Below are 25,135 nucleotides of genomic sequence, written 5' to 3' on the forward strand. Positions count from 1 at the left end.
TATATAGAATAGTGTTGTTTATTCTTGTTTTAAGTATATAGTTATCTGGGTAATCTTTGGTAACCGCTGGCGATAAAGGCGTAGAGATGATACGAAATTGTACTCTTTTTTTATTATTAGTTCTACGAGAGCATTCCGAGGTTTGCGGACGTTAGTTCGGCGTATATATATATAGTGACCCGTTCACACAAAAATTTCAATTTTTGCGTAATTGTCAACAGATCCGTCTATCATTGGGTACTTTTTGGGAAATCTTATAGTTTTTGTGTCAAGGTACTGAAGATATAAATTCGAGGCACTTAAATAGTAGTCACGGCAGTTTTATACGGTCAATCCGATTGTTATGGGAGGAGAAAGCAAATATATTCGACGTGTTCATTACAGACAATATTTTTATATACATTTGGTAGGCGGCTATCTTCGAGAAGACCATGAAAGTAACCGTGTTCCTCCAACGAGTACTCCCAACATAAAATATTTATATATGTATATATAAGTTATATTACTCTGCTAAAATCATTAATAATAATAATATTACAATTATTATCATTATTATACCGTATATATATCTCATTACTCCGACAACAAAGCAGTGACTTGTCATCAAATATCACATAATTCGTTCTCTTCTTTACCATTTTTTATCTGTCGTATATAAAACTTTTTTTTAATTCACATTTCGATCGATTAAAAAGCCAGAAATGTTTTCATTATTCTGCAAGCTGCGTCATGTCCAACAGTTTCAGCGTCGCTGACAGACGAAATGAATAAATAGCCTGTATCGATGTCCAGCATACACCTGTATCCTAATTGGCTTCGTAAGGGCAGGATAGGACATAAGGCCCGATGATGTAATTTGTAGGTTCGCACAACAAATAGAAGCGCATAGGCAATAAATTTGAGAGTAGTTCTGAGGGGAAAAAGAGTAGCATATATATACACATATGGGCGGCTCGCTCAGCAAGACTTTCATAGTTGTCCGTCTTAAACATTACCCTTTACTTCACCAGTTCATCGCAGAATCCGCATTCAGTAATCATCATCATAGTGTTAGATCTATTTTATTGTCAGCTAGGTCTAGCGACAGACTTGACGGGGCCGCTGAGGCCATTAGAATTTGAAATAGACGTGCGCATCGAAAATGGCCCTCCCGCTAACAGACAGACATCACCAGCGACAAGACACTTATATTAAGGATAAGGAAAGTGGGTTGCTAGTATTTATAGATAATGATAAAATGCACGTTCGTCGTTAGTGTCGCATTATCACTGCTACTGATGTACTAGCATCAGTCAATGAATAAACATAGAGCAAACTGTTTATTGTTTAGCGTGATGCTATCTTTCTATTACTGTATATGTTATTTTATACGAATTCCTGGAAGTCCTCTACAATGTTTTTGCAGGCAATGGTGCTTAGGTGTGATGATGATCTAATTAAAAATCGTTCTATGCTCCAGTCGCTGTACCGCAGCGTCGACTAGTAGAAAAGGCTACTAGGCGACGTCTGTGGAAGTGTAGTATTTTTGTTCGTTCGTTTGTTTGCGGTTTCAAGTCTGTCATTGGAAGCAGCGCGCCATTGAAACATTAAGAGCACCGGATGGGTCCGTCTTTTAGCGCTTGGCAGCGGTTTGAGTAATATCTTAATGTTCACTTCCGCTAGAATTCCCACACGAGGACGGCGAGCTCTCGCCTACTTTGCGGAGGTCTTCAGGCTCCGCGGGCGTTGAAGGCGGACTCACTGGGGCTTCAGCTGGGGCGCCTTTACCGGCGAACGTCCCACCGGGACCAGGATGCAGCATAATGTCGCGCAGAGTCGCTACTTCCTCCGCCAACCTCTGCATTTCGGAACGCAATTGAATATTTTCGCTTTTTAGATTCGTTTGACCATTTACGCTGACGATCACTCGTCGACGTGATTTTGCCGGCCGAGGCGGACTTGCAGGCACATCCGTCGATGAAGCCCCACTGTCTCCATCGGACGATACACCGTCCTCGCGTTCACGCTGTTCTGGTGAGGTGCTTGCATCGCTGCCACTAATTAGCCATTTGTGGCGTAATTTATGCGGAAGGGAGAATGCTGTCCCTGCAGAAGGCGTCAAAGCTCCAGTGGGCTGATCTTCGGCCGAGGCCCAGGAGCCCGAGGAAAGCGGTGAACTCTCTTCACCTCGGGACGAATTGTGATGTGGCTCCTCGGCAGGATGTGGCAGTGGTGTCAATGTGTGGGGGTGATTGGGAGGATGAGGAGCTGGGCTATACACCGGTTGTAATAGTGCTTTAGGCATCGACAGCGCCGTAATTAACTTCGCATTACTTGTGGGAATTCCGGGGGCAGCAAGTGGGGCGGCTGGTGATGGTAATGGGCGCTGTAAGTGTGGATGATGCAATGGTATTGGCTGATGAATGACGGTACGTTGCGGAATCGCCGTTACTGGATCGGGAAGAGGTGGTGACGCGTGCGGCGGAGGGGGATGCGGTGTCCCGTGAGGATGTGGTCCCTGCAGTAACTGGCTCAGTCCGTGTGGAAGTTGCGCTGGGAGCATGGCTGGTCCAAGGCCGTACTTTTCGCGTATCGCATTTAGTTCGGCCCGTAGCATCGAGTTCTCCTTGACGAGTTCAAGGACGCGAGTTTCGAGAACCATATCATTGAGTCGGCGCTTCTCACGCGACCGTTTCGCCGCTTCGTTGTTTCGACGTCGCCGATCCCAATATGAATCATCTTTTTTCGAGTCGGGAATGAACTCGCGCTGTTTGCGTTGCGGGAACAATGCATCGCGCCCTCCTCCCCCTCCGCCCATAGGCGTTAATGCACTGCCAACGTCTATGGGCATAGTCCACGGACGTGGCGGCGGTGTTGCACAGATGTCCGAGCTGCCAGTTCCTGCTGGTGGACTGCCGTTGAGGAGCGCAATCTCCAGGCGCTGCTGTTTCTCGGGGGGCTCGTCTGCCACCATCGGATACCTCACGGCATCGATGTCTGTAATGAAAAGGGATGTGAGATGCGAAACAAAGACAACGCACACAAAAAAGAGGGTTAGAATTTCATCCTTCGAAGCCTATTTTATGACTGGGTTTTTAGCATCTGGGTTTAAGAAAGAAAAGGAATAGTTTGTGGTCACCGATTAAGCGATCGTTGTTGATTATCGTTAATATTTTATAGATATCTTCGTTTATTTATATATTACGGATATACGGCGATTTGATCCCATAAGCCGGACTGTATAGGAATTGACTAAGAAAGAGAAGAATTGGTTGTCTTTTGATCGAAGAAATCTTTCACACTTTTGTAAGAAAAATGGTAAAATACATACGGCAATTTACAAATATGTTTTTTAATAACGCCGCGATATAAAGGCCTCCAAGAACCTTGAAAAAGTTTAAGGACTGTCTCCAACAAAGATATACACAGCCAGGCCCGATACTTAACCGATTGAAAAGGCTTCTTAATGAGAGGCAGAAGGCCACACTATAAGAAAATTACTGCTAGTCAACTAATGAAACAAATTCGAAAAAACTCATTAATCTGTTCTGATACCTACGAAATCTATAGTACGTTCCGCCAATTACTGACCATGAAAAGTGAATGCCCAGTTACCTACGTGTTCACCTACTCTATTCCTATTGCCGTTATTTACGTGCGTCGTCAGCACACACATGTAAACACAGAAAAGTACGCGTATATTACATATCACATGACAATGGCGTATAGCGCACATAACCGATGTCCACATACAAACAAGGAAAGGATCGTATAGAAAAATGAAAAGAGAACGCCCATTAGAAAACGATCTACAGCACACAAGGATACGGACAGGTAACAAGCTCGGACTGGTCTAACATTACGCGCAACTCGTCGTCGTCGAGTTCGTCGCTGCTGTAAAGATAGTCCCTTAGATGCTCAAGAGTTCGCCCCGCTATTCTATTTTATTGGGTTATATGAATGAGCAAACTGGGGAGCAAACGACGATCTAGAGCGCGCTCCAGTTGCAGTTCGCGCCGTTCACCATGGCTGGAGGATGCAGGAAAGGGTTAACGCTGACAGACGGCAGACAGCGGCACGAGACGACAACAACAAAAACGACAACAACGAACTAACGGCCGATGCTGCTGCTGTGAGAGCTAGGCTACAGCGACAACGACGATAACGATATTCGACCAAAGCATCGCCGTTCGCAGTCGCCGAACAGTCGCGGCGTAGACGGGTTGATTGCCGTTACGCCTAGGGCAGAGTCAATGGGAGCAGCAGCAGCAGCAGCAGCAGCAACAAAGGACAGCAGCAGCCGTAGCAGACGAAAATGTGCCACATCCTCCACTACAGAGAAAATCGGGTCAAGGTGCCAGCCCCGATTACCGTTATGTCACGAACGAACTAGAGATGGGGGAAAAACAACGATTGAAATAGCAATCCGCTTAACCTGAAGAGCTGCATTTTCTGTGGTCATAATGTCAACATCAGGCCCGAACACAAAAACGTGCTGGATGGCCGAACGCACGTCACAGATACATCGCACTCGATACTATACTAGTATACGAAACAAACAACTCATTCATATGTGGCCAACAAATCGATAACGAGGACAACAATTATAACCATAACCGGCAGATATTTCATATGGTCTTGGAATCGCATTGACAATACGCTGTGTTCGCGTGATATATATGTGCTCGATTATTACTACTGTTAATGTCTTCGGAATAGAAATAATAACAAAGATGAGGAACGGTTGTTATTGTTGATGATGTGGTTATAGTTTTGTTTGTTGTCGGTTTTCCAAAAATGATCGATCGATCGATCGGTCGATAGAAGCATCTCAGCAGAGCTCACGCAGTCTTACCTGAGTCAGACATTTAGCATCAGGCGCCGTCATCGGAGTGCCAAGCCGTGTGCTTTTACACCAACAGCAGGAGTATCCCCATTACAAGGCGGCTTCAATGGCAGTAGTAGTAATAGGAATAGAAGCGATAATATCGGTGGAAAGCTTTTAGCAGGGACACCATAGCACTTACTTGCCACTATGAAAATATTACTGCTACTATTAGAATCTCGAGGCTTCTGCAGGGTGCGCCTGCAGCTACCTTCTGGGTATTATTACGTTGCTATCGTCTATCGCCTAACGGTGGTTTCATCAGCGACGCGTCAGAATGCAGCGCGCCCGTAGTTGTAGCGGCAACAGGGGGAGGGGCAGCGTCAACAACAGTAATTCTAGTAGCAACCTATAAGATGATAGCCTAGTTTCGGCTTGCACATGAACTAGGTCAATGCTAGACACTACAAAACAGATACAAAGACGGTAGCCGCAGCAATACGTGATGGCCTTACATACTTCAATGCACTCAACGGCTGGTTGCTTCAGCCGTCGGATAATAAACACAGTGGTGCTAGAGGTGCGACTTTCTCACAAGTACACATGTCTTGCTGTTTCATACTCTTCTTGCTGTTTTCTTTCTATCGTCAGTATTCGCCCAGCGTGCACGCCGGTGCCCTCCTATCGTCGCATTCCGTGTAAACGCCGACCGATACTGTAGCAGCCGTTACTCACGATCTTAACGTGTTTACGACTAACATGCGACTATACACCAGTCTGTTAGAACTCATGCCACAGCACAGGTGGCACGACGAAGGGAACAAAAACGACACGTTGACGAATGGAAAAAGAATCGTTTGTTGCTTTAATAGCAAACACAATATTGACAAACAACAACATCCGTTTGACGCGGATTTGCAATGCATTCAAATCAGATTGTGTTCCTGACATTGGGAAGTACTCATCAGAAGACAAGGCGTATGACATTGACTTAACTGGAACGAGACGAAATAATTTTGCAATTAATGTTTTCAAAAAGGCTGTGTTTAGGCACTGGGCTTGCAAGTACCATAATTGAGTTTGAAAGTAGATCTTTCACATAATACACGTACAGCTTAGTACTTACTAAGTCTCGTTTCGGATTTGGTCGCAAGCGTCCACTCGTGCTTTATATTTGATTCATGATTCCTGGACTGCACCATGCAAAGAATTTCGAACGAGCGATCTCAACAGCAAACATCTACTACTGTGAATACCTCGTCCCTACAAACACTTCGCTCTGGAAGTGATTGAACAAATACTTTTTGGCTTACGACGGGCGTTACATATTGGACCGTTCGCAGAACTTGTCAGGGCGACATAAGGACGCCATACTTTCCGTTACGACCTTCTCATGCAACCCTCAAAGAGCTGGTTGTGGCGTCAGCGCACTAAATCTCTTATTCCATGACATCTACTCAGTGAAATGATAATGAGTCCATACATGAAAAGGCAACCATTGCCTACTAGACCCTTTACGGATGATGTTAGACAAAAAGCCTAGGCCACGACGGCAAACATTTTACTTATTCCTACAACTATGTAAATATGTAAGTACATTAAGAATTTTTAGAAGCGTTGAGATGTTGGATTTCCGAGTTTTCTTAATGAAATATTCGCCTGCGCCCTACTTTTAGATCACATCGTCATACGCCGGCTGCCATTAATACTCAACTAAGCTAACTACTGATTAAGAGTAATTGCGTAATAAATGGATTCTCTTCTAGCCTATAAAACATACATCGTCAAACATGAATTTGATTCCGAGTAAGCGGATAGTATTATACCCACAAAACATCAATATCGTTTTATCAGTACGAACGCAGGCTCGTCATCGACGGTGACAGCTATATCTTGTAGTTCCATTGGTCTCATTAAATACTTTTATTTGTTTTCATCGTCCTCCTGTTATCACCATAGTAAAGCCTTATCACTAGCACGCCAATAGTAGGTTTACGCCTAGATGTCTACCCTATGTATTCTTCTCGGTTTCATAACGACTACAGGCCACTGCCCGTTATGGATACGTATGCTAACACTGAATGTGCCAATTGACAGTTACATGGTGGTGGTAACATATCGTCAGCCTGCGCTACCCCATCAGGCGACATAATAAAGATGGCAGTAAATTGGGACAAGGCTGCCAGACCATGTCGACCTTCGTCGTTTGATATTATGGACGTCGCTAACGAGATCTGTGGCGAGCAGTACCAAAAAGAGGATCATTGTCGTTCGGGGGCAGTTTGTTGTCAGTTTAACACGGAATTTGTGTTCTCGTCAGCGTGTATCGTTATTGGAAAACGTCATGAAGGAACGCACCCATGATGATGCGGTACGCATGTATGCGCATGCTATACGAAAGAGACAATTGCGATTATAGTACGTATTGCGGGCTCCTGTGCACACAAATACTGATATTTCGTTGGGTCATTTGGGTAGCATGACGTTTCTAATTACGCCTTCTTACGTTTTTAGTAGTAAACCAAATTAGTGTAATAAGCTTTTTATGATAGAACTCCTATTATTTGTCAATGTCATCGGAAAAATACGACAAACATGAACCGAAAGACAGGTTACAATAAACCTACTTTTGTTACGTGACAGGTTCTATCCTTTTGCATACATTTGAATTATTCCGGGATGCACGCCAATGTAGATTATGGTGTATTTGGAATTTTAAACCTAGGTCCATCCTTATATCGCGATGCAGAATATGTCACACCTAAATAAACTGAGGATTTTAATCGTGCGGGTAATACCATATTTCCAAAGATTACCCTGAACGCGAACCCCGCACTGTAAAACATACTTGTTATATTCATTGAAATAGAATAATAAGTTTTTTTTAGAAAAATTTTTTTAAGGACTCTCAGGACAATAGATGTTGATTATTTTAACAATTTATTTCAGATTTTCAGATTTTTCAATTGAACAAGGTGTTTTTCAATCTGCGACGTGAACCTAAATTCTCATGTAATTGGGGAGGACCACTACAATTATCATATTGGTTTCTACTTAGAAGGTCCTTGGAAGTAGACTAGAGATTCGGTAAGAGTGTATCGTAGAATCGCATGAGAGTATTTTAGGTCCACGTGCGTTGCAGGATCGAGCATAAGTTATAAGTATATAGAACTTCCGGACGTACATAGATTCGAAGAATCCCACTTATCTTTATAGCTAGACTTGTGTCGGGCCACGTATTCTTCTTAGAACAGTAACAATAAAAAGTACTGAAACTTTTGCATTCATTAGCAGAGACGCCGTCGGCTTAGGCGGCCCACAACACCTTAAACATAACCTCCATCCAAACCAGTGTCGAAAAATATGGGCGTAAATTTTTCTAATTTAATAATAAACGTTAGCTAGACTGGTCGTATAGCGCGCCGATTTGACACCACTCATATCAGATGTACTACACTGTACGACACATAAGTTATATGCGCCCTTATATCGCAACGCATACGCGTCTTACTGTTGAGTAATTCGATAAATATACTAGCTATTCTATGACGTTCTCCTTCAAACGTTGCCTCCATTTAAGGTCCAAGAAATACGTTATTGACACTAAAATGATAAACTTACATTATACACAAGCATAGAGATCTATATATATATATATAGAAACTATCGTCAGTCATTTGTGCGACTCTTTCAAGCGCAAAGGCACCTGCAAGAAGAAAGAGAGAGACAATCCCAAGTGACATGATGTCAGCCGAATGGCGTGTCAAATTGATACTGCTGAATGTTTCCCAACAACGGTAGTCCCTTTTCCGTTATCTTACTGAGATTCGTATAAACACGCCTAGGTCTATTCACTCACTTCGGCGAGTTTATGCAATTTCTGGACCGCGATACTTCATGATAGTTTCCTTTTGCCGTCATCACAAAAGCTCCTTCATGGTCTGCAACTATAATCACAACAAGTGAACACCATGACCGCACTGCTGAGTCAAGTAATCTGACTTCTTTGTTATGACGTTTAAACGGTTCTAAATTTAGGGTAGCGTCCAGGTATTAGTCGTTATCGCAAAATGATGTAACGTTTTTTACGAGACTCTTTAAGCTTTCGTCTTTACTGGTTGCGAGTACAATAAAAATATTTCGAGTGGACTATGCCGATGAACCACAAAATGCGTCGGCGTACATCGATTTGTCCATCAAAAAATCGTTTTAGCACAAACGGACGTCGAGGAGTCCGATCAAAACAAGACTGTATATGCAGATTTTATTATGCAGATTCTAAAGGTCACTTTGTTATAATTGTCTTTGAATAGACATATTGTGCTGTAGTTATTTTCGAGATAGTGCTCTTAGATAATTCAAAGATAAGCTTTGAAGGCTAATTGTCTGAGGTAAGTTAGAGCTTCACACATCCTTTGATTGTAACATGTATACGCAGTCAAGGCTGAAATAAATGTTTTGGGTTTGTACGTCAGCTACTGCCATTCAGCACTCCTTTGTGCACTTGGCTCCCAGCAGTACGAAACGAAATGTCTGCATGGCCGATTTCAGACCCAGCCCACCATATGTCTCTAATTTTGGCAAGTAAACACGTTAGCCATTGCGTTATCACTGGAAGGAAGGCGACAGAGGACCAAAGAGAAAGGTGCCATTATGTTATTTCACGTTTGTGTTATGGTCCTATTAAACCCGTTTTTGATGAAAAATAGGTATCAGTTATCCATAGCGTGGATTGGCCATTTATCTTGGTACCGAGAATGAATACACGAGTCACTATTGATATTAACTAGAAATGCCAGAGTGGACAAGGCAAAGGGCTTTCGAACGGTCGACCTTACCGTCTAGTGGTTGCAGCGCGCCACTATGGCGATTGACAATTGGCAAGAGTTACATTCATTCCTAAACATTTTTATACAACATATAAAGCTTATTTCAACCCGATAATAACTTCTAATAGAATAAAATGTTTCGATACATAGACCGTAAATAACTGCGCGTGTTTCCTACGAGTCGTCACCCATTCGAGGCACGTGTTTGTTGACAGGCTATTTTTCGACGAAGAGATTGACGACTAAATAAAAGCTAACAAATTAACTAAATGTTAATAAAATTCTAATAGATTTGTCATTATTATATTTGCGTGCACCAGCCAAGTGTGTCCTTAGCGGTCACGTTCCGGTTAATTTTAATGTTTCTTCGTTTGATGTTATATACATATATAATTGATCCAGGTGACTTACCCTAACAGACACCTGTTTAGCTCAATCGATATAAAGGTTAGGTAACTAAATGCAGTTTATCCTTGTATAAAATTTTTTACCGGTATTTCCGAAAATATACTTCCCTGAATAGTCAATGTTAACTATAAAAACGGTAGACTTATTAATCAGCTCTTCTGTTCTGCAAACCCTAGAACGCATGATATTTTAAAAAGGTTATCAGAGCCTGTTTTGCGTGATCTTCTACAGTAGTACCATCATAAAGGGTTCGGGCTGCAGCTCCCAAAAGCTTTCGCTCATTCGCTTGCCATTTCTATAATGTAAAATAGTATTATTTTACATTATAGAACATATTACATTGTTACAATGTTTTTTCCTTGCTAGGAATTGACTGAATGTTTAGTCTTTCTTTTTTCAAAGCTAGCCTCTTGTGACGATTTTAAGGTTGAAAAGAATGACCTTACTCGTGTCTCTGTAACAAAACTCATAGAGACTAAATAGCAAAGCAGAAGAGCGGGGCTACTGGCATTATCTTCATTTTTTGCATTTAACGGTACAAATGAACTATAGCCCTTTTCTGATAATCGTACTCATTACAGAATGAAAACTAAGGTTGTTAACAAACAGAAACTATTTGCTTGAGTATATTTTGTTTTTTTCGCATAGTCCTTAATCGAGTCCTAACCTGCGAGTGGAATCGCAGCAGTCAATAACCGGTCAGCAGATTAACTAATTTAACTTCTTACCTCATGAACCACTACAATCGACTCTACTTGGCTTTTTGAAGTTATATCACTTACAAAATAATTGCCAGTGTCCCAGTTTTTTAACATCCTCAGATGTTATCATCAGATAAATATATATTTTATTTGTCAATTATCAAACACAGACTTCGGTGTTTGCCAGACTTCTAAGTGTCATTACACCGATTTTCATCACTTTCCGGCGTGGAACGTGTAACATATATAGCCGGGTTTAAGAGCGGAATCATAAGGCATTCGCTTTTTACATCGATTCCTTTGTTGGTCAAACGCTGCGGAAAAAGCCGTTTTCCCTTTCCATCCCCATTTTTTGTTTCATTCTGTCTGTCTGTCACGTGTTGGGTCCCAAACGTATTAACGTGGGGTGAGCTCGCCCATCTCAAAGCAAGCACGCAGCGCCGCCTGCTATCCAACGAGTCAGACAAATGACTTTGCAGCGCCCCTTCTGTTTCCTGAGGCGATGTGAAGTGGCGATACGGAGACCCAGAAAAACGAAAGTGGGCTGTCTAAGTGGAACAACGCTAAATATTTCGCCAACGCTGGATCCATTCAGCCCACGGCATGACCTCGATTAGCCTTTTGCAACAACATTAAGAGAAACAATAACAACAACAATGAAAACAGCAATAATGACGAAATTGTTTAATAAATGAATCCGTGTCGGATGTGTTTTATCTATTTCTATGGACGCGGATAAGTTATAAATACGGTAAGTTCGACGGCAATTACAGTTGGTTTCTGCAACTTGATCGGTTCAACGACTGTGAACGAGGTGGGGAAAATTAATTTGCCACGGTATACCGTCGATGGTTGTCGCAAACGATATAAATTGTCTGACAGATCGTCTATTTCAATATGGTACAAAAAGGAGTACTTCCGCTAGCGAGGCACAAAACGTAGTACATTGATTCTGAACGAGTAAGATGTTTAATTTATTTGGTTGCAATGCATAGATGATTCGCCGTCTTATCGGGCTTCTAAGCATTAAATGCTAGATATTCCGTACTGAGACCCTCAACATAAAGCATGTACCTAATTAATTGCTGCAGATTTAACAGACCATATGCCTCCATATTGTATATAGTGATGTTTGTTCTTCATGGATAGATGACCAAATAATACATCCTCGCAGTGTGGAACAATTTTTTGGAGTTTGTACACTTCAAGTTGGTAACTTCGGTTACCTTCGTGTGACAGACTCGATACGCCATCATCTATGGTCCTTTACAGATACTGCCGGCGAGCTTGACCGAATCCAGTGTATTGATGAATGAAATTTAGGTAGCGCAAAAGCAACGTTTTTAGCGGTGAAGCAAACCGCGGATAGCATTCGATATGGACTTTATTTATGTATATCAGCACACCTAAAAGGTTCATCTGTGAAAGCCTGAAGAAATATTGCCAAAAAACTTTTGCTATTCCTGATAATTACGAACATTTCGAAGTGGTATCCTATGACACTTCAGTGGCGCATGTATCAGCAGTGCCAAATTTTTTACAGAAGATAACTGTGCTGTATCCGCACCTGTTTGTGTATCCTTGTCAAAGATATTCCAAGTAACAAATATTAACAATGACATCTGAAAGCTACCATATTTAAAGACAACACTCGTTACTTTTCCGCAGTACATCATTGTATCGGTAGATTTGCAGTACTTTGCTATAATCCGTTCACCTTCGACAAATATGAGTGATTCGAACAACGGACACCGCTCCATGTGCTGAAGGCTGCAGTTCTCTGCAACACGAACGTTAGAGCCTGAACATCAGATAAGCCAATGGCCGAACTGCAAAAAAGCTAATACACGAAAACGTCATAGGCTAACATCAAGATGGAAAAGCAAAATAATCATTTCGGCAGACGAAAACAAAGTTGGCGCGTGGCAGAGAGGGAAGCACTTGCTGTTCCAAGGCTCGGGTTCTATTTAAGCGAATCTGGGTTGATCGAGACGCTGATCTGAGTGTTGATCTGGGTTGCGGCGACCCCGTTACCCCGGTCTACGCCGTCTTGTTGAATGTACCATTCCGTTCTTAACTCACCACTCAATGAATGGGATAATAAATCATTATCATCCACCATTACTAGTGAGGATGCGTGGACGGGTAAATGGGTAGACGTAAATGGGGTTATTTTGCAGTCTCTGTTGCCTATCCGACTCAGAAGGACAGCGTCTAGTACGCCGTAGCGTGAAGAGATAGCAGAAGAAGAAGCTAGAGAATGCAGCTGGCGAGCGACGCGTAACGATCAAGCGCTGCAATTTATTTGAAGATGTTCTCCGACTGGTGACGGCCGCGGCGGCGCGCTCGGCAATATTGTCTCGATGACAACAATAATAACAACTACCATCTGCAAAGCCCTGACGGGGAGAGTCAGGACAACCACGTAACAATCATTCCCGACAAGCGGTATGGCACGATCTAACTGGCTGTCTGGCAATCTTAGTATGTTAAGGACACGAATAACATCGATGCTACCACCGATAGGAGGTAGGGCATAACGGCCAAGGCTAATGTGGCGAGAGAATCCTATGCTGAGTCTTATGGACCTAGTTTAATAAACGCTAGTAATGACGAAGGGTCACAAGACGTAAACCGCTGGTCCTTAATTGTACGCACAAGAGTATGATCGGGACAAAGTTTACTGTGCTTACCTGTCTTAATTCTAGCTCGTTAGGGAGTGGCTTATTAGCCAATTGGACTTGCATAAGGTACTCCGATTATTAAGTTACTTAATCCATCTTCATTAAAACCACCAGCTGAAGCAACAGAAGATCCAGCTGTATCATCTGCATTAATACCGTTTATGAAAAATCATTAATCCTATTTAGTGAAGATAATTCAAGATGTTGAGGTGGCTCTATAAATCCAGTATACTTGGCCAGAATAGTTGTTGGTATTAAAGGCCCGATAATTAAATCGTCTTTGATCACATATTCTAATCGATTTTGAAAGCCCATAGAAATGGAAATCGTGTATTTTTTTATGGATGAGAAACGCTTAGTGATACTGTGGTCGCGGCAGCGGGATTCAAGCGAACGGGATGAGAGCACTACTTCTGGCTTATTTCCATAGAAGTTAATCAGCAATGGTTAAACCGATGGACAGTTTTTGCCGACGGATGGCAAATGACAAAGGTGGGAAAGTTCGTAATAAAAACCTAGTATTTATAATTAAGTCTCCGCTGTTCTTATTTAATAGTTGAGCGTTGTGCTGTTGTCTAGTATTGCCTTTACATCCTAAAGGAGTATACTGCAATACTGGTTCAGATTCAGCAATAAACGCCTAAAGTTTCTGGGTACTATTCAACGAAACTGAGGATCTCCGAATGTAGCAGGTTTGCGATGAGGTTCCTCCTGACTAAATACGCTCACGATAATCTCGAAGTAAATTATCTCACGATAAGGTCGGCTATAGTCTTGCTTGAGCCATCGTAACGTGTGTGATGTAATACGATGGACGAGGCTTGTATATACCTATGCGCAGATATAAAACACGTAAACAGAGATTGTCAATTGGATACACTAATATAACAACATGTCGTTGCTTACAGTGGCTTTAAGGTACCCGTAGTAAAATATCAATGATGGCTCTTAGATAAATCTCATCTTGCCTCCAAGGCGCCTGATATATATCATTAGGCTACCACGATTATTATGCGGATCGACCAAAACGATAAAAACTAACTCGTTCCACCTCTTTTTAAAGAATCAACCACTATTTGAGAAGTTGATACATTTCGTATTAGGTACTGTTTATGAGATAACAATTGACTTTTTTTCGTACATGTAAGAAGCCGGCATCTTATTGTACCTTGCATAGCCCTTTCCTGATCAGAGAGCTGAATTTGCGTGCTAATCGCTAGTAGCACCTGCCGATGTGTCCATCAGACGACAGGCGTATTCTCTCACTTCACAAGTCTCAAGTTGAAGACCGCTTTTTTTGGCAACGTAGAAATTTCAAAATCGTGCTATATTTATTATTCAAATTTAATATACACTTGCCATGCATTGCTGGCTCTAGTATACATATGGCTAGTAACAGCTAATCAACGGAAAGTGTCTAGAATTGTCAGATAACAACATTATTATCTAGTCTTATTTTCCCTTCAACAATATATGCCTTTGGTACTCTTGTTGTGTGTGCTGTTGTTGTAGCAGTTTATTGCTGTCGCTTTAGACGTCGTTAGATGTAGTTTGGGCGCGTGGACACCGATACTGTTTTGAAGATAGGTTGTTTTTCGTTGACGCGCAGTGCAACGTCACCCGTCCAGTGGCGTCCGTTCGTTTATTCAATAAGACGACCCGAGAAGAGAGAAGAGGCCTTCAACGCGAAGGCTTCTCCAATGGCAATCATCGAAGGTCCTAGAAGTAGCAGTATGTGTGTGGATGGCGTACAGGATGAATGGGCTGACTGCGCCTGCTGTCACAATTACGGCCACGAAGGACAGCAACTAAGTTGAACTGACCGATCCTTACAATCAGCAATCTTCTTAAATCTAAATTTGTTAACATACACACATATATATATATATATATATATATATATATATATATATATATATATATATATATATATATATATATCGAAATTATCGAAGGGCAATGCCCACTCTACTGAAAAAAATTAGCGAGACATAACTTATCAATCGATGAAAAGGCGATACTTGCAATACGCGTTTAATATAGTAAGTTTAATATATTAGTAACATTCAATAGAATAGGGTTGAACATTGACTTCCAGGTAGCCCGAAGTGGTTGCTAGTGATGGCAGCCTTTTAACTTATAACTTTTCAATATATAACTTATACTCGTGAGCTTTTGAAAGAGAGGAGGGAAAAAACGTTTCCTTATGGTCATTCTTTATACTGATTCGCATTTATGTAGCATAATGTGGTAGGATAAACATTTTATGTATGATGATGTAGAAGCCACAGTCGTTTTGTACACCAAATTTCAATGGCATGGAAGAAAATGTGTTTGGAACATAATAATGAAATAAGAATACATTTCAATTGGCATATTTCAAGATTATGTTTTGCATTGAGGATATGTATTTGAATGATCTCGTTTTCAATTGTTATAGTGGTTAGTAATAGCGAAACAGATATACACGTTCAGGAAATGTACGTTTGTTTCTGAATTGGATTTTGTCATTTACGATTTGTCGTCGACCTGTTTTTATCAAGGATAGAGTATACTATATACATCAGAAAACAAAGCTGACAGGGCTCTCGTCAGGATTTGTCTGACATTTGGCTCAGTGATCGGTTTTATCCTTTATATTTTGTTATTATCCAGTTGGTTGGAATCGGCCACTGTGCGAGCGATATATCCGCAATGGGGATAATACTTCACAACAGAACAGAAAATAGAGACCGAAGTATCTGTTCAGGTGCACTGGGTATAGGCTCAGACATCGGACTCCGATGAGATATTTATTGATCGGTCCGATCGTTTAATTAGCATTTCATAATCAGACTTATTTAGCAAATACCTCTGGGTGCTCTTGTTTTGTCTTAACTATTACAAGGCGACAACGGTGTGTTCTCTTTAACATTGTGTCTCTAAATCGACATAAATTTTTATAGAAAGTTTTGATCATTGACTTAGGTACAGATAAGTGTTTGAGCACAGGTATGCGTGATGTCCAAAGCTTGATGATTTCAGAGCTGCCTCCTCACTGACCGGCTCTGCTCATCTGAAACTGCGTGTTCATTACACGATTTAGCCAAACTACTGAACTTCTTGCCTTTCTGTTGTTCTTTTTTTTCATTCTAAGACGTGACCACGATGATACCTTTAGTATATCCACAATACGGTTATCTGCCGTGTGCTGTTTGTCTATGTGCGTGTGTCCTATTGCCGCCTACGTGCGCTAACTGATATCGCCATTGCCTTGGCCGTGACAGTCCTTACCATCCGCAGCAGCCCCAGCGGTAACAGCGCACGCAACCAGAATCAGGTAGCCAGGACACGCCAGCCGTCGTCAATTTGCTTCTACTTATTTATCTATATCCGTGTGCAGTCTATCTCAAGTCTATCGGGCCACCTGTCCGTTTGTCTGTCTCTCCATTCATAGGGGTTCCTGAGCCCTTGACGTCGTTCTGCTGTGTGTGGCAGTGGCCATAACGATGGCCACAGCCGCTGCTGTTATCGCCCTTGTAGACCCTGGCGTGGCCAGCTATACGGACATCGCTGTATTGCCATCGAAATCACCACAACGCAAGCGTCGAGCATAAGCCCGAAACAACAGGACAGCCATATTTGGTTCTTTTTTTCTGCCAGCCACTCTCTATACAATCAGTAAGTCGTATAGTTAGACTACTATTAGCTTAGCTAGTGTAGGGCAACGCCGTAACGAACGATACCATAGCAGCCATCCACAACAGCAGCAAAGAGACGCTGCAAAACTGCTACGGCAGAGGATCAGCGGTGCGCCCCTATGCGATGCTGTGACTGGGTGCAAGTGTTTCGATTGCCGTTGTTACTACGATCGCCAGTACGAAAGAGTTACACTATATAGACGTACCATACAGTAAATAGACGTTGTGCGATGGCTATGACAAGGCGCTATAACAATCACGCTTCACTCTTTCTGTCCGCTCTTTCTGAACATCTGGGTCATGGCCTCGTTCTTACATTGCTGCTATTCCTTATTTCTGTCTTAATGTATATATATATATATATATCTATATAAAGTGAGAGAGAGCGAAAAAGGGAAACTACATGTATGTGCTTTGATTTCTATTACAGTATATAAATACACACGGAGAGAAATTAAGTTACTCGAAAACGTATCAAACTGTTCCGCATATGTGTGAAGAAAGATCAGGCCCCCCCTCCCCCACACACACACACACAGTTTAGAACAAAAAAAACCTCTATTGATCTGGTGAGGGATTAACAAATGGAGTAAAGACAAGATGCAAGTTTTGCAGTAAGTTCACTTAACTTCAACAGTTATTGTCAATGCAGCTATCATTTGCTTTAATTAATTATATATTACGTGACGAACACGGTATATAATCGAGATGCGGGTACAGTATGTGATCTTATGTAACCAAACCTACAAATGTTCAGTGCCGGAAAACACCCGACATCTGGTTAAACTAACCATAGCTACCAATACGTATGGTGCCACATCAAAGCCAATGGAAATAATCTTCTCTCATTGAAATCCACCAAAATTCCCACACGAGCCGATTAGGCATACGCTTATATTAAACAAATTCACTTTTTTAGCATTGATACCGGGCGCGGGACCCTATTAATTTTTCGATTTTAATAAACACAAACATATTGAGCCAATGGTTAGTAGGATTCTTTCCGAATACTCCCACCAAAACATGTTCAATCCGAGTTGTCACAGGACTGTCGCACATGGACTGTCGTATTGGAATTGATTTAACCGCTTACTAACTAAATATTACAATAATATAATAATAAATAAATAAAAAAAGATAAAAATAAGAACAAAAATTTTGCTTATGTGGACCATCTATGGTAGTCTTTTTCGTCTGGCTACCAAAGTGTTTCATGCGTACTAATCAAACTAAAACCTCTCGTCACGTTAGTAGAGAGAGATCCTAAGCACATGAGATAACAGTCAGTCCAATTAATGCAGGGATTCGTGATGAAAATGACGGCCAATTCTGCAATGTGCCCTGTATTTCTTACGGCTCAACCCAGTAGCGCCGGTAACCTTCATTCAATTTTGTCACCAGAGTTACCACTGAACCCGAGTAGAGCCTGTCGTGGTAATCACCCCGCCAGCCGCCCCTGATAGCACAAGATTAGCGACGAAAGAAAGCAGGACGGTAAATGGAAGCTACCAGCTCTAACGTATGATTGGACGGATTTCAATGTAAGCATTTGTTTCGAATATCAGCAGACTCAGAACAGCACAACCTCTCCAGTTTTTTAACGCACGTTTTGATTTGTGACAAACGTATGCTTTTTCCGTATATTGACTTGCAAAATCAATTGTCTGAATGTCGTTCATGTACTCCAACGAGCATTTCTCGCCTGCCGCAGTGTCGCTATGCACAGATCGTTGGCCGTACGCTACGCGTGTTTATTTGTTATAACTCTTCTACCGCCTGTAAGCTACAGTCACATCCACAGTTCTGCATATATATATATATCATGGAAATGACCTCTGCCGGTCGCGTCAACCAATGGTTGTCTAGAATTCAAGCACCGACTATGCCAAGCAATTGCCGCTGCTGCCAGTAGCAGAATCAGCGAAGAACGCCAGGCTGGCGTATTCGAAGGACGCTGCACTGCGGTACTATGCCATCTGCTATAGCGCTCACCCTTTGGTTGACTAGTTAGTGAGCTCATGTGAATGAATGAAACGAAGTGCTTCAGTCACTTCAGAGCTCAGCCGGGCAGGCTCAATTGGCAGTACCAGTTCCGAGTCATGTCCGAGCTGTGCACCGACTTTTCAATCATAAACAAACAGTCACGCGCACACAAAGGCTATACGTAGGATCAGCATGTACTATTATTGATTGTGGAAACAGCAACGGCTGCACGGATCCGTAAAGATGGCGATCCATCACAGCAGCGCTGGGCGGTGGGCAATAACTTTCGCTTCGGATTACTTTTCTGGTCGGATCGCTCCTCGGGTTCGCTTTTTGCTTGTGTTCATCATCCTATGGATAGCAGAGACTTCGCCGACTTCCAAACATCAACTTCACTTATATGTCCCAGAATCGCTTATAGGCCGCCCAGAATCGGCATTAATAGCAGCAATTGGACAAGATGTAGAGGTCCAATCAAATTGATGTGGCTATATACAGGCCGGCGTATATGTGAAAGGGCTCGCTCGCGAGTCAGTGGCACTACAGAAAAGTTGTTGGTGAGCTGAAGGATCGACTCCCTAAGTTGACTAGACGATGCCGACGATAATGATCCGGATACCAACGACGGTAGCGGTAATAATACTAATATTAATAACAACGATCATACGTAGAAGAAGAAGAAGAAAAAGAATGAAAGTGTTTATTTTCTGTCATGATTCTTGTTTTGTCGTTTCGCGCTTCATGTACTTGCTCTTTCTGCGTTCATTCATGAATGAGCTCGTTTGGTTAGCCGATCAATTATCGTATCCATGAAAAAAGCAAATGATTGATGAAGTGTAGGGACACGACATAGCGGAAGCCCAAATCAAGTCAAAATCGGACTGACTACGGATGCCGGGCTGAATACGGAGGACGTTGCTAACCAACAAGCTTTATTAGGCCAAAAATCTGCAGCGGAGCAGAGGTCAGAAATACTAACAAAATGAAAAGTACAAAGTAGTGAGGCTGCTGTGTATTTACTGAGAAAGTCCTGTACGTCGAAGCAAGTACTTACAGGTCCAATGTACTATTTAAATGACAGTCTGCGTGCCCTAACCGAGAGTCATCGTATATGAATTAACTATAAGACATAAAATTTCCTTCAGATCTTGCCCCTAGCGAACATGGCCTGATAAGCAAAATTTTGACCAGCGGTGCTTCTTGTCGTCTATTGCTTATGTGTTGTTTATATTTATGTGTATATGTTTAATAACCACAATAACAACCAAATACGCGCAGTAAATATCTTCATTAATTAGCAGTAAGAAATAAATAGCAATTAAGAGCAGTTCCTTTTTTTATCGGCTACTGTTGCATTAGTATGCCTTAAGGATTCTCAATTAGCATCAGATTCTATGATTTGCAAGCAATCTCTAGTAGAAAGAAGAACTTTGACAAAAACGCATCATTTTAATTTCCCCTATATATATTCATATTATACTATAAGTAACTTATAGTAGTATAAGTTAAGTACTATACTAAGAAATTTATACTACTATAAGTATAAAACGCGTATGTATTCTCTATTTTGGTGACTCTGCTGTTGTTTTTTATAGATTAAAATTTGCCAACAGTTAGAACATAAGCTATTGTAGCAAAACGCATTTTTCTTTCCTTCTGCTGTTACTACATAATGGTTCACCAGTTTGGAAGAAGGATGCCACTTGGTCATGTGGACGTATTTTCATTACGATACTTCGAGACGTTGAATGAACCTTCGGGGGGCCGGCAAAAAAAAAGATGACGCAATAATAGGAAAGTCAGCTCGATCAATTATTCGTCTGTATTAGAAGTGAAACTGTTGGAACATCACAGTGACGATGTCGGCGCTCAATTCCCCGCTCCGGCCCACAAATTGATCGCTTGGCCGTCGGCTCCGGGCCGATCGACCATCAGCACACGCATGTTTGCACAGGAACAGAAACTTCAGGGTAAGAATGTAGAAGTCTGCCATAGTGTACATATGTGGGCTCGTTGCTCCTTTACACTATTAGATTTGGATTTCTATGGGTTTCTAGTGTTTGACAAAATTACACGCCGGGTATTTGTATACATAGACAAGGCTTTAGAGGCCTTTGCAGATAGTAAAGCTTGTTAAAGAAAGGGCAATAGGGAAGCCTATATCTAATGGATACCCACGTTCAGATGAGTTTCCCCATTTGGACATGTAATTCCTTCTCATTTGGAAATTTTGAATACCAACGAAAATGCGCAGGCTGTGTACACGTTTATGACCTAGGATTGTATCTTTGCATACTTCTAAATGATTAGATTCACATGATCTTCTTGAAATGAAGAATGGACAAGCAATAACGATTTAATGACTACATTAAAAATTCAATAATGGAAATGAACAAGATGTCCGAATATGAAATATTGCTGTGGACATGTACTGCTTGGCATGTCCAGAGAAAGACATAGGGAAGACGGCCAAAGATAGTTTTTCCGTCCTTAAGCTTAAAGCACTAAACTCAACTACAAGCGTAAATAACTTATGGAATAATTGTTAAATCAAAAACAGGTAAAGCCAGCACCAGACCTACCTACAGATAATGCTACGGAACTTCAAGTCAATGAAGGCCGGTGTTGGGGTCCAAGCTTCAGGAAACGGTGTTTTTAGTTGGTTGAGCTATTACCGGCTGAAGATCGACGGACTGGAGTTGTAATCTGCCAATTCCTTTGCCACCTGTAACAGAATGAGAAAGTAGTTTTGTAAGTTATAATATTGAATTTTAAAATCAGGCAATACGAACAGTCAAAAGGTTAATACTGCAGGTCCTACTATTTCTGGTGAACACTGTCTTAGAATTTTCTGCAAAGGTCTGGGAGTTATATGAGCAATGCAGAAAAGAAACGGTAACCTTAATAAATTGTCTATTTAAATATTAATCAATCACAAATTTAGACGGTCCAGTTTTTATTTTTAGCTAATAAAATACAAGTTCGAAAGTCGAGCGCGTTTTCCTTATTGTACTGCCGACTCATTCGTACACCCCCTTTTTCGCTGACCTTTTCCTAGTTTCCTGCTGAAGCCTTTTTCTACAGAAGACGGCATTATAACTGAACAGTTTGTACAGCGATCGTGTATAATAGGACATCGCCAGTTACCTTATATACAATACTATATTTATTTTTGCTTCAGAAATACGTCGTGCGTGATGTGCAATGTTCGACGAATGTGACGTCGTTCACCTGCTCGAAAACCGTATAGTTATTCTCGATGGCGAACAGCACAGACATTATCTGGGCGCCCTGCAACACAAATTCCGACATCGACAATAATCGGAACAGCTATTGCGGTAATATCATGGCAAAGAAAGCTTCCAAACGCCAGCTAAAACCAGGCCAGCGTCTGGCATCAGTCAGTACCTTCTGGGTAAGATTGGCAACACGAAACGACATATATCCATGCTTTCTTCTATCCGTTGCTCCATTGATTCTTGCAGTTGCGCCAAAAACCCTCGCGCGCGGCGGAAAAAACACAATGACGACGATAAGGGGTCCGGTAACAGCCAACAGCGACACGATAGGTGTAAGGCTGTGCTCCAAGATGCAGCTTCTGCTGCCACGATGGGACAGCGGATGAGGACTCCAACGGAACCAACGTCGTCTGCAATGGCGACTTAGTCATGACGGTGATGATCGTACCCGTGCGTTGAGGATTCACAAAGCCAAATGAAGTGGGTCTCGATGGCTGCTAGCTGACCGCGGCTGTGCGCCGCGCGATCATCAGCCGTGAACAAAATTCTTCAAGACAGACCCGGCGATTTTCTTCGTGTCACCGCTGCCGTTGTTGTTGTTGTTGTTGTTGCTGCTGCTGCTGCTGTCGCCGTCTTCTGGAATCGCTTGGTCCGCGCTTGTTGATTTAACAGCGGCGCGGCCTCCTTGCTCCCTCTGTTCGTGGATCAGTTAACGGTGCTAGTGCACCAGTGTTATAGAGGAATGGGGTCGCGGCTCGCGCGCCCGAGCAGTAAGGAAACAACAAAGGTAATGCTAATAAGGAATGACGATGTTCTAGCAATACCAGAATCGAAGCTAAAGTAGAGTACAGGTCCATGATTGATTATTGTCTATCAGATAAATAGGCAAAATCGGATTCGGTGTGGAAACAGTTGAAAGTCAAGGGATACTTATTGCACTATCGGCATTTTGGGGGTACATTCCACTCGATTTAAAGCTGTCAAACCATTTTTCTGAACATAGATTTAACTATCGTAGGCACAGAAAGTAGAGCAACTCATCATTGCTCGACCCTCAATATAGGTTCAAGGAGCGGAGGAAGTGGAAGACATGATTTTACTACTACTAATAAATAATTTGATCAATGAATAGTAATTTTGCAGTAACAGTTCATCAAGGTGATCGGTATCATGGCAAGATCGAATTTTCATCGTTCGACTAACTTCAATTCTTTTTTTTTCAATTCTATGAAAATCGAACATTGAGAAGTATAATCTCTTCGAAGCCAGCCTGTAGTATAGATCAGCTTTTAGTAAAAATAGTTTTTTTTTTTTTTTCTTTTATCACGCTGCAACTTTTAATGAGATTTAATTGAATCGTGAAACGAAAGTGGTACATGACGAAGCAAGTCAATTTAATCTCTTAAGTGAACTAATGCAAAACATTTTTGCCAGTACTCGGGCTGTAGTTAACGACGCTCGACACGCGATGCAATCGCGCTGAAACAACTCGTTACGTGCATAAAAATCTACGTTCCTGAGTCTTGGATCGATAACAACCTGTTGCCATGCTCCAACCGATAAACCAAAACAACAGACATATTCAAAAATGCGCGGCAGTTTTGAATTTCTTGAAATGGTTTTGCCGATCACACTAACCTTTCGTAAAGTTCGTTCGGTAATCTTTTGTAAGACTTTGTTTCGACTAAGACGAAGTAACAACGAGACTGATGTAAAAATATCCCACACTACACAGCATACCGTGCTAACACCACTTCTACTAAGTGAATTGTAGGAGTCGACAAAGACCATATAATTAATAGGTGTATCAACATTACTCTATATATACAACTCTATATATATATATATATATAGAGTTTCACTTTTCTGTCCTTACGTATAATTAAAGTTAGTCCAATAGACCTCGTCAACGGATCCGCTAATCGAATTTTTAAGCTGCCAAAATTTGAGTATAGATGTACACACATACAACTTCTAACGAAGTTAGTTCATTTCCTTAACTTCATTCAATTCATTATAATGATACATTGACATTTGCATAATTTAATATAAATAATAATAAAAAGTTTTACAGCATTTGAAGCAAATAGTCATTTCGTTCCGAACGACTGTAGAATTGTAGCAAGAAGAAGTAAAGACATTTGCCAACTGATGGATTGTCAAACCCTAGAGATTATAGAAGGGTACATGGACAGTACGCAGGGATTAACGACAGATAAGAAAGTCATAGCGGACCTCGTCGTCTAGACAATGCCACAACGATTTTACCTTTGCTAATTTTTTGAATAGCTAAAGTTCGACAAAAAGTATTTGTTGTTTTTATCGTAATGGCCAAATACCGGTAACCCGCATTATTTGACAAGAAGGTTCGCTCCTCTCAGAGCTGGAAGCCGTTGTTTAAGTATTCTGGAGTAGCTGGCGAAAGGACTCAAATAAATGCGCGATACACGTTTACAGCCGACCGACACTGGATAATCGTGTGTCAGCAGCACCTTCTGATAGACCACCTGTGCGGCTCGCAAACCGCAGGTGAATTCTAATAACGAACCACGTCTATAAAAATAGTTTCTCAAAAGTAGCAGGTAGAAGCTACTAATTCCCTAATAATAAAAGTAGTGTACTTTTGCCCGAATCATTTGTTATTTGCAGGCTCCGTCAGCTAGATCCGAGACATTTCATTCAAGTTTATATTATCACAATAAAACAATGGGACAACCAGCACTTTGTAGATGTTACAGGTCCACCGTTTTTGGGGTAAAACCATAGGCCCGTCAAAGCCGAGCTAGAAATGTCGGGGTTTAAGTACA

The 25,135-nt window shown here is 41.6% G+C and overlaps 1 protein-coding gene and 1 long non-coding RNA gene across 9 annotated transcripts; one reads left to right on the plus strand and one right to left on the minus strand.

Annotated features, from left to right (window-relative positions):
- Positions 1–6: 6 nt before the first annotated feature.
- LOC111248795 (uncharacterized) lies at positions 7–21,813 on the minus strand. Of its 6 annotated transcripts, none has more exons than XM_022801744.2 (2): positions 21,672–21,813; positions 7–2,976 (listed from the first exon to the last, which is right to left on the minus strand). In XM_022801744.2, the coding sequence occupies exon 2, from the start codon at positions 2,951–2,953 to the stop codon at positions 1,643–1,645; it is 1,311 nt and encodes a 436-aa protein (XP_022657479.1). In that variant the 5' UTR covers positions 2,954–2,976; positions 21,672–21,813; the 3' UTR covers positions 7–1,642. The 6 variants fall into 6 exon arrangements, with proteins under 6 accessions (XP_022657479.1, XP_022657480.1, XP_022657478.1 ...); XM_022801745.2 differs by having other exon boundaries at positions 21,676–21,812; XM_022801743.2 differs by lacking the exon at positions 21,672–21,813 and adding an exon at positions 4,835–4,971.
- On the plus strand, positions 16,607–24,354 carry LOC111248797 (uncharacterized). 3 transcript variants are annotated; one of them, XR_002672684.2, is made up of 6 exons: positions 16,607–16,745; positions 16,863–17,086; positions 18,408–18,647; positions 20,774–21,059; positions 21,650–21,840; positions 22,271–24,354. It is a non-coding gene; the product is annotated as an uncharacterized LOC111248797 (long non-coding RNA). The 3 variants fall into 3 exon arrangements; XR_015325930.1 differs by having other exon boundaries at positions 16,711–17,086; positions 22,271–22,427; positions 22,575–24,354; XR_002672683.2 differs by having other exon boundaries at positions 16,711–17,086.
- Positions 24,355–25,135: the final 781 nt, after the last annotated feature.

This window comes from Varroa destructor, unplaced genomic scaffold, assembly GCF_002443255.2.
Source record: "Varroa destructor unplaced genomic scaffold, Vdes_3.0 BEIS01000004.1, whole genome shotgun sequence".
Classification (NCBI taxonomy): domain Eukaryota; kingdom Metazoa; phylum Arthropoda; class Arachnida; order Mesostigmata; family Varroidae; genus Varroa; species Varroa destructor.

Excerpts from the sequence above, each read along its gene's own strand:
- LOC111248795 (XM_022801742.2), bottom strand. The coding sequence starts at position 3,730 with ATGTGGACATCGGTTATGTGCGCTATACGCCATTGTCATGTGATATGT. Across the intron at positions 2,977-3,570 it reads CTGGGCATTCACTTTTCATG|ACATCGATGCCGTGAGGTAT; the intron begins GTCAGTAATTGG and ends TTTTCATTACAG.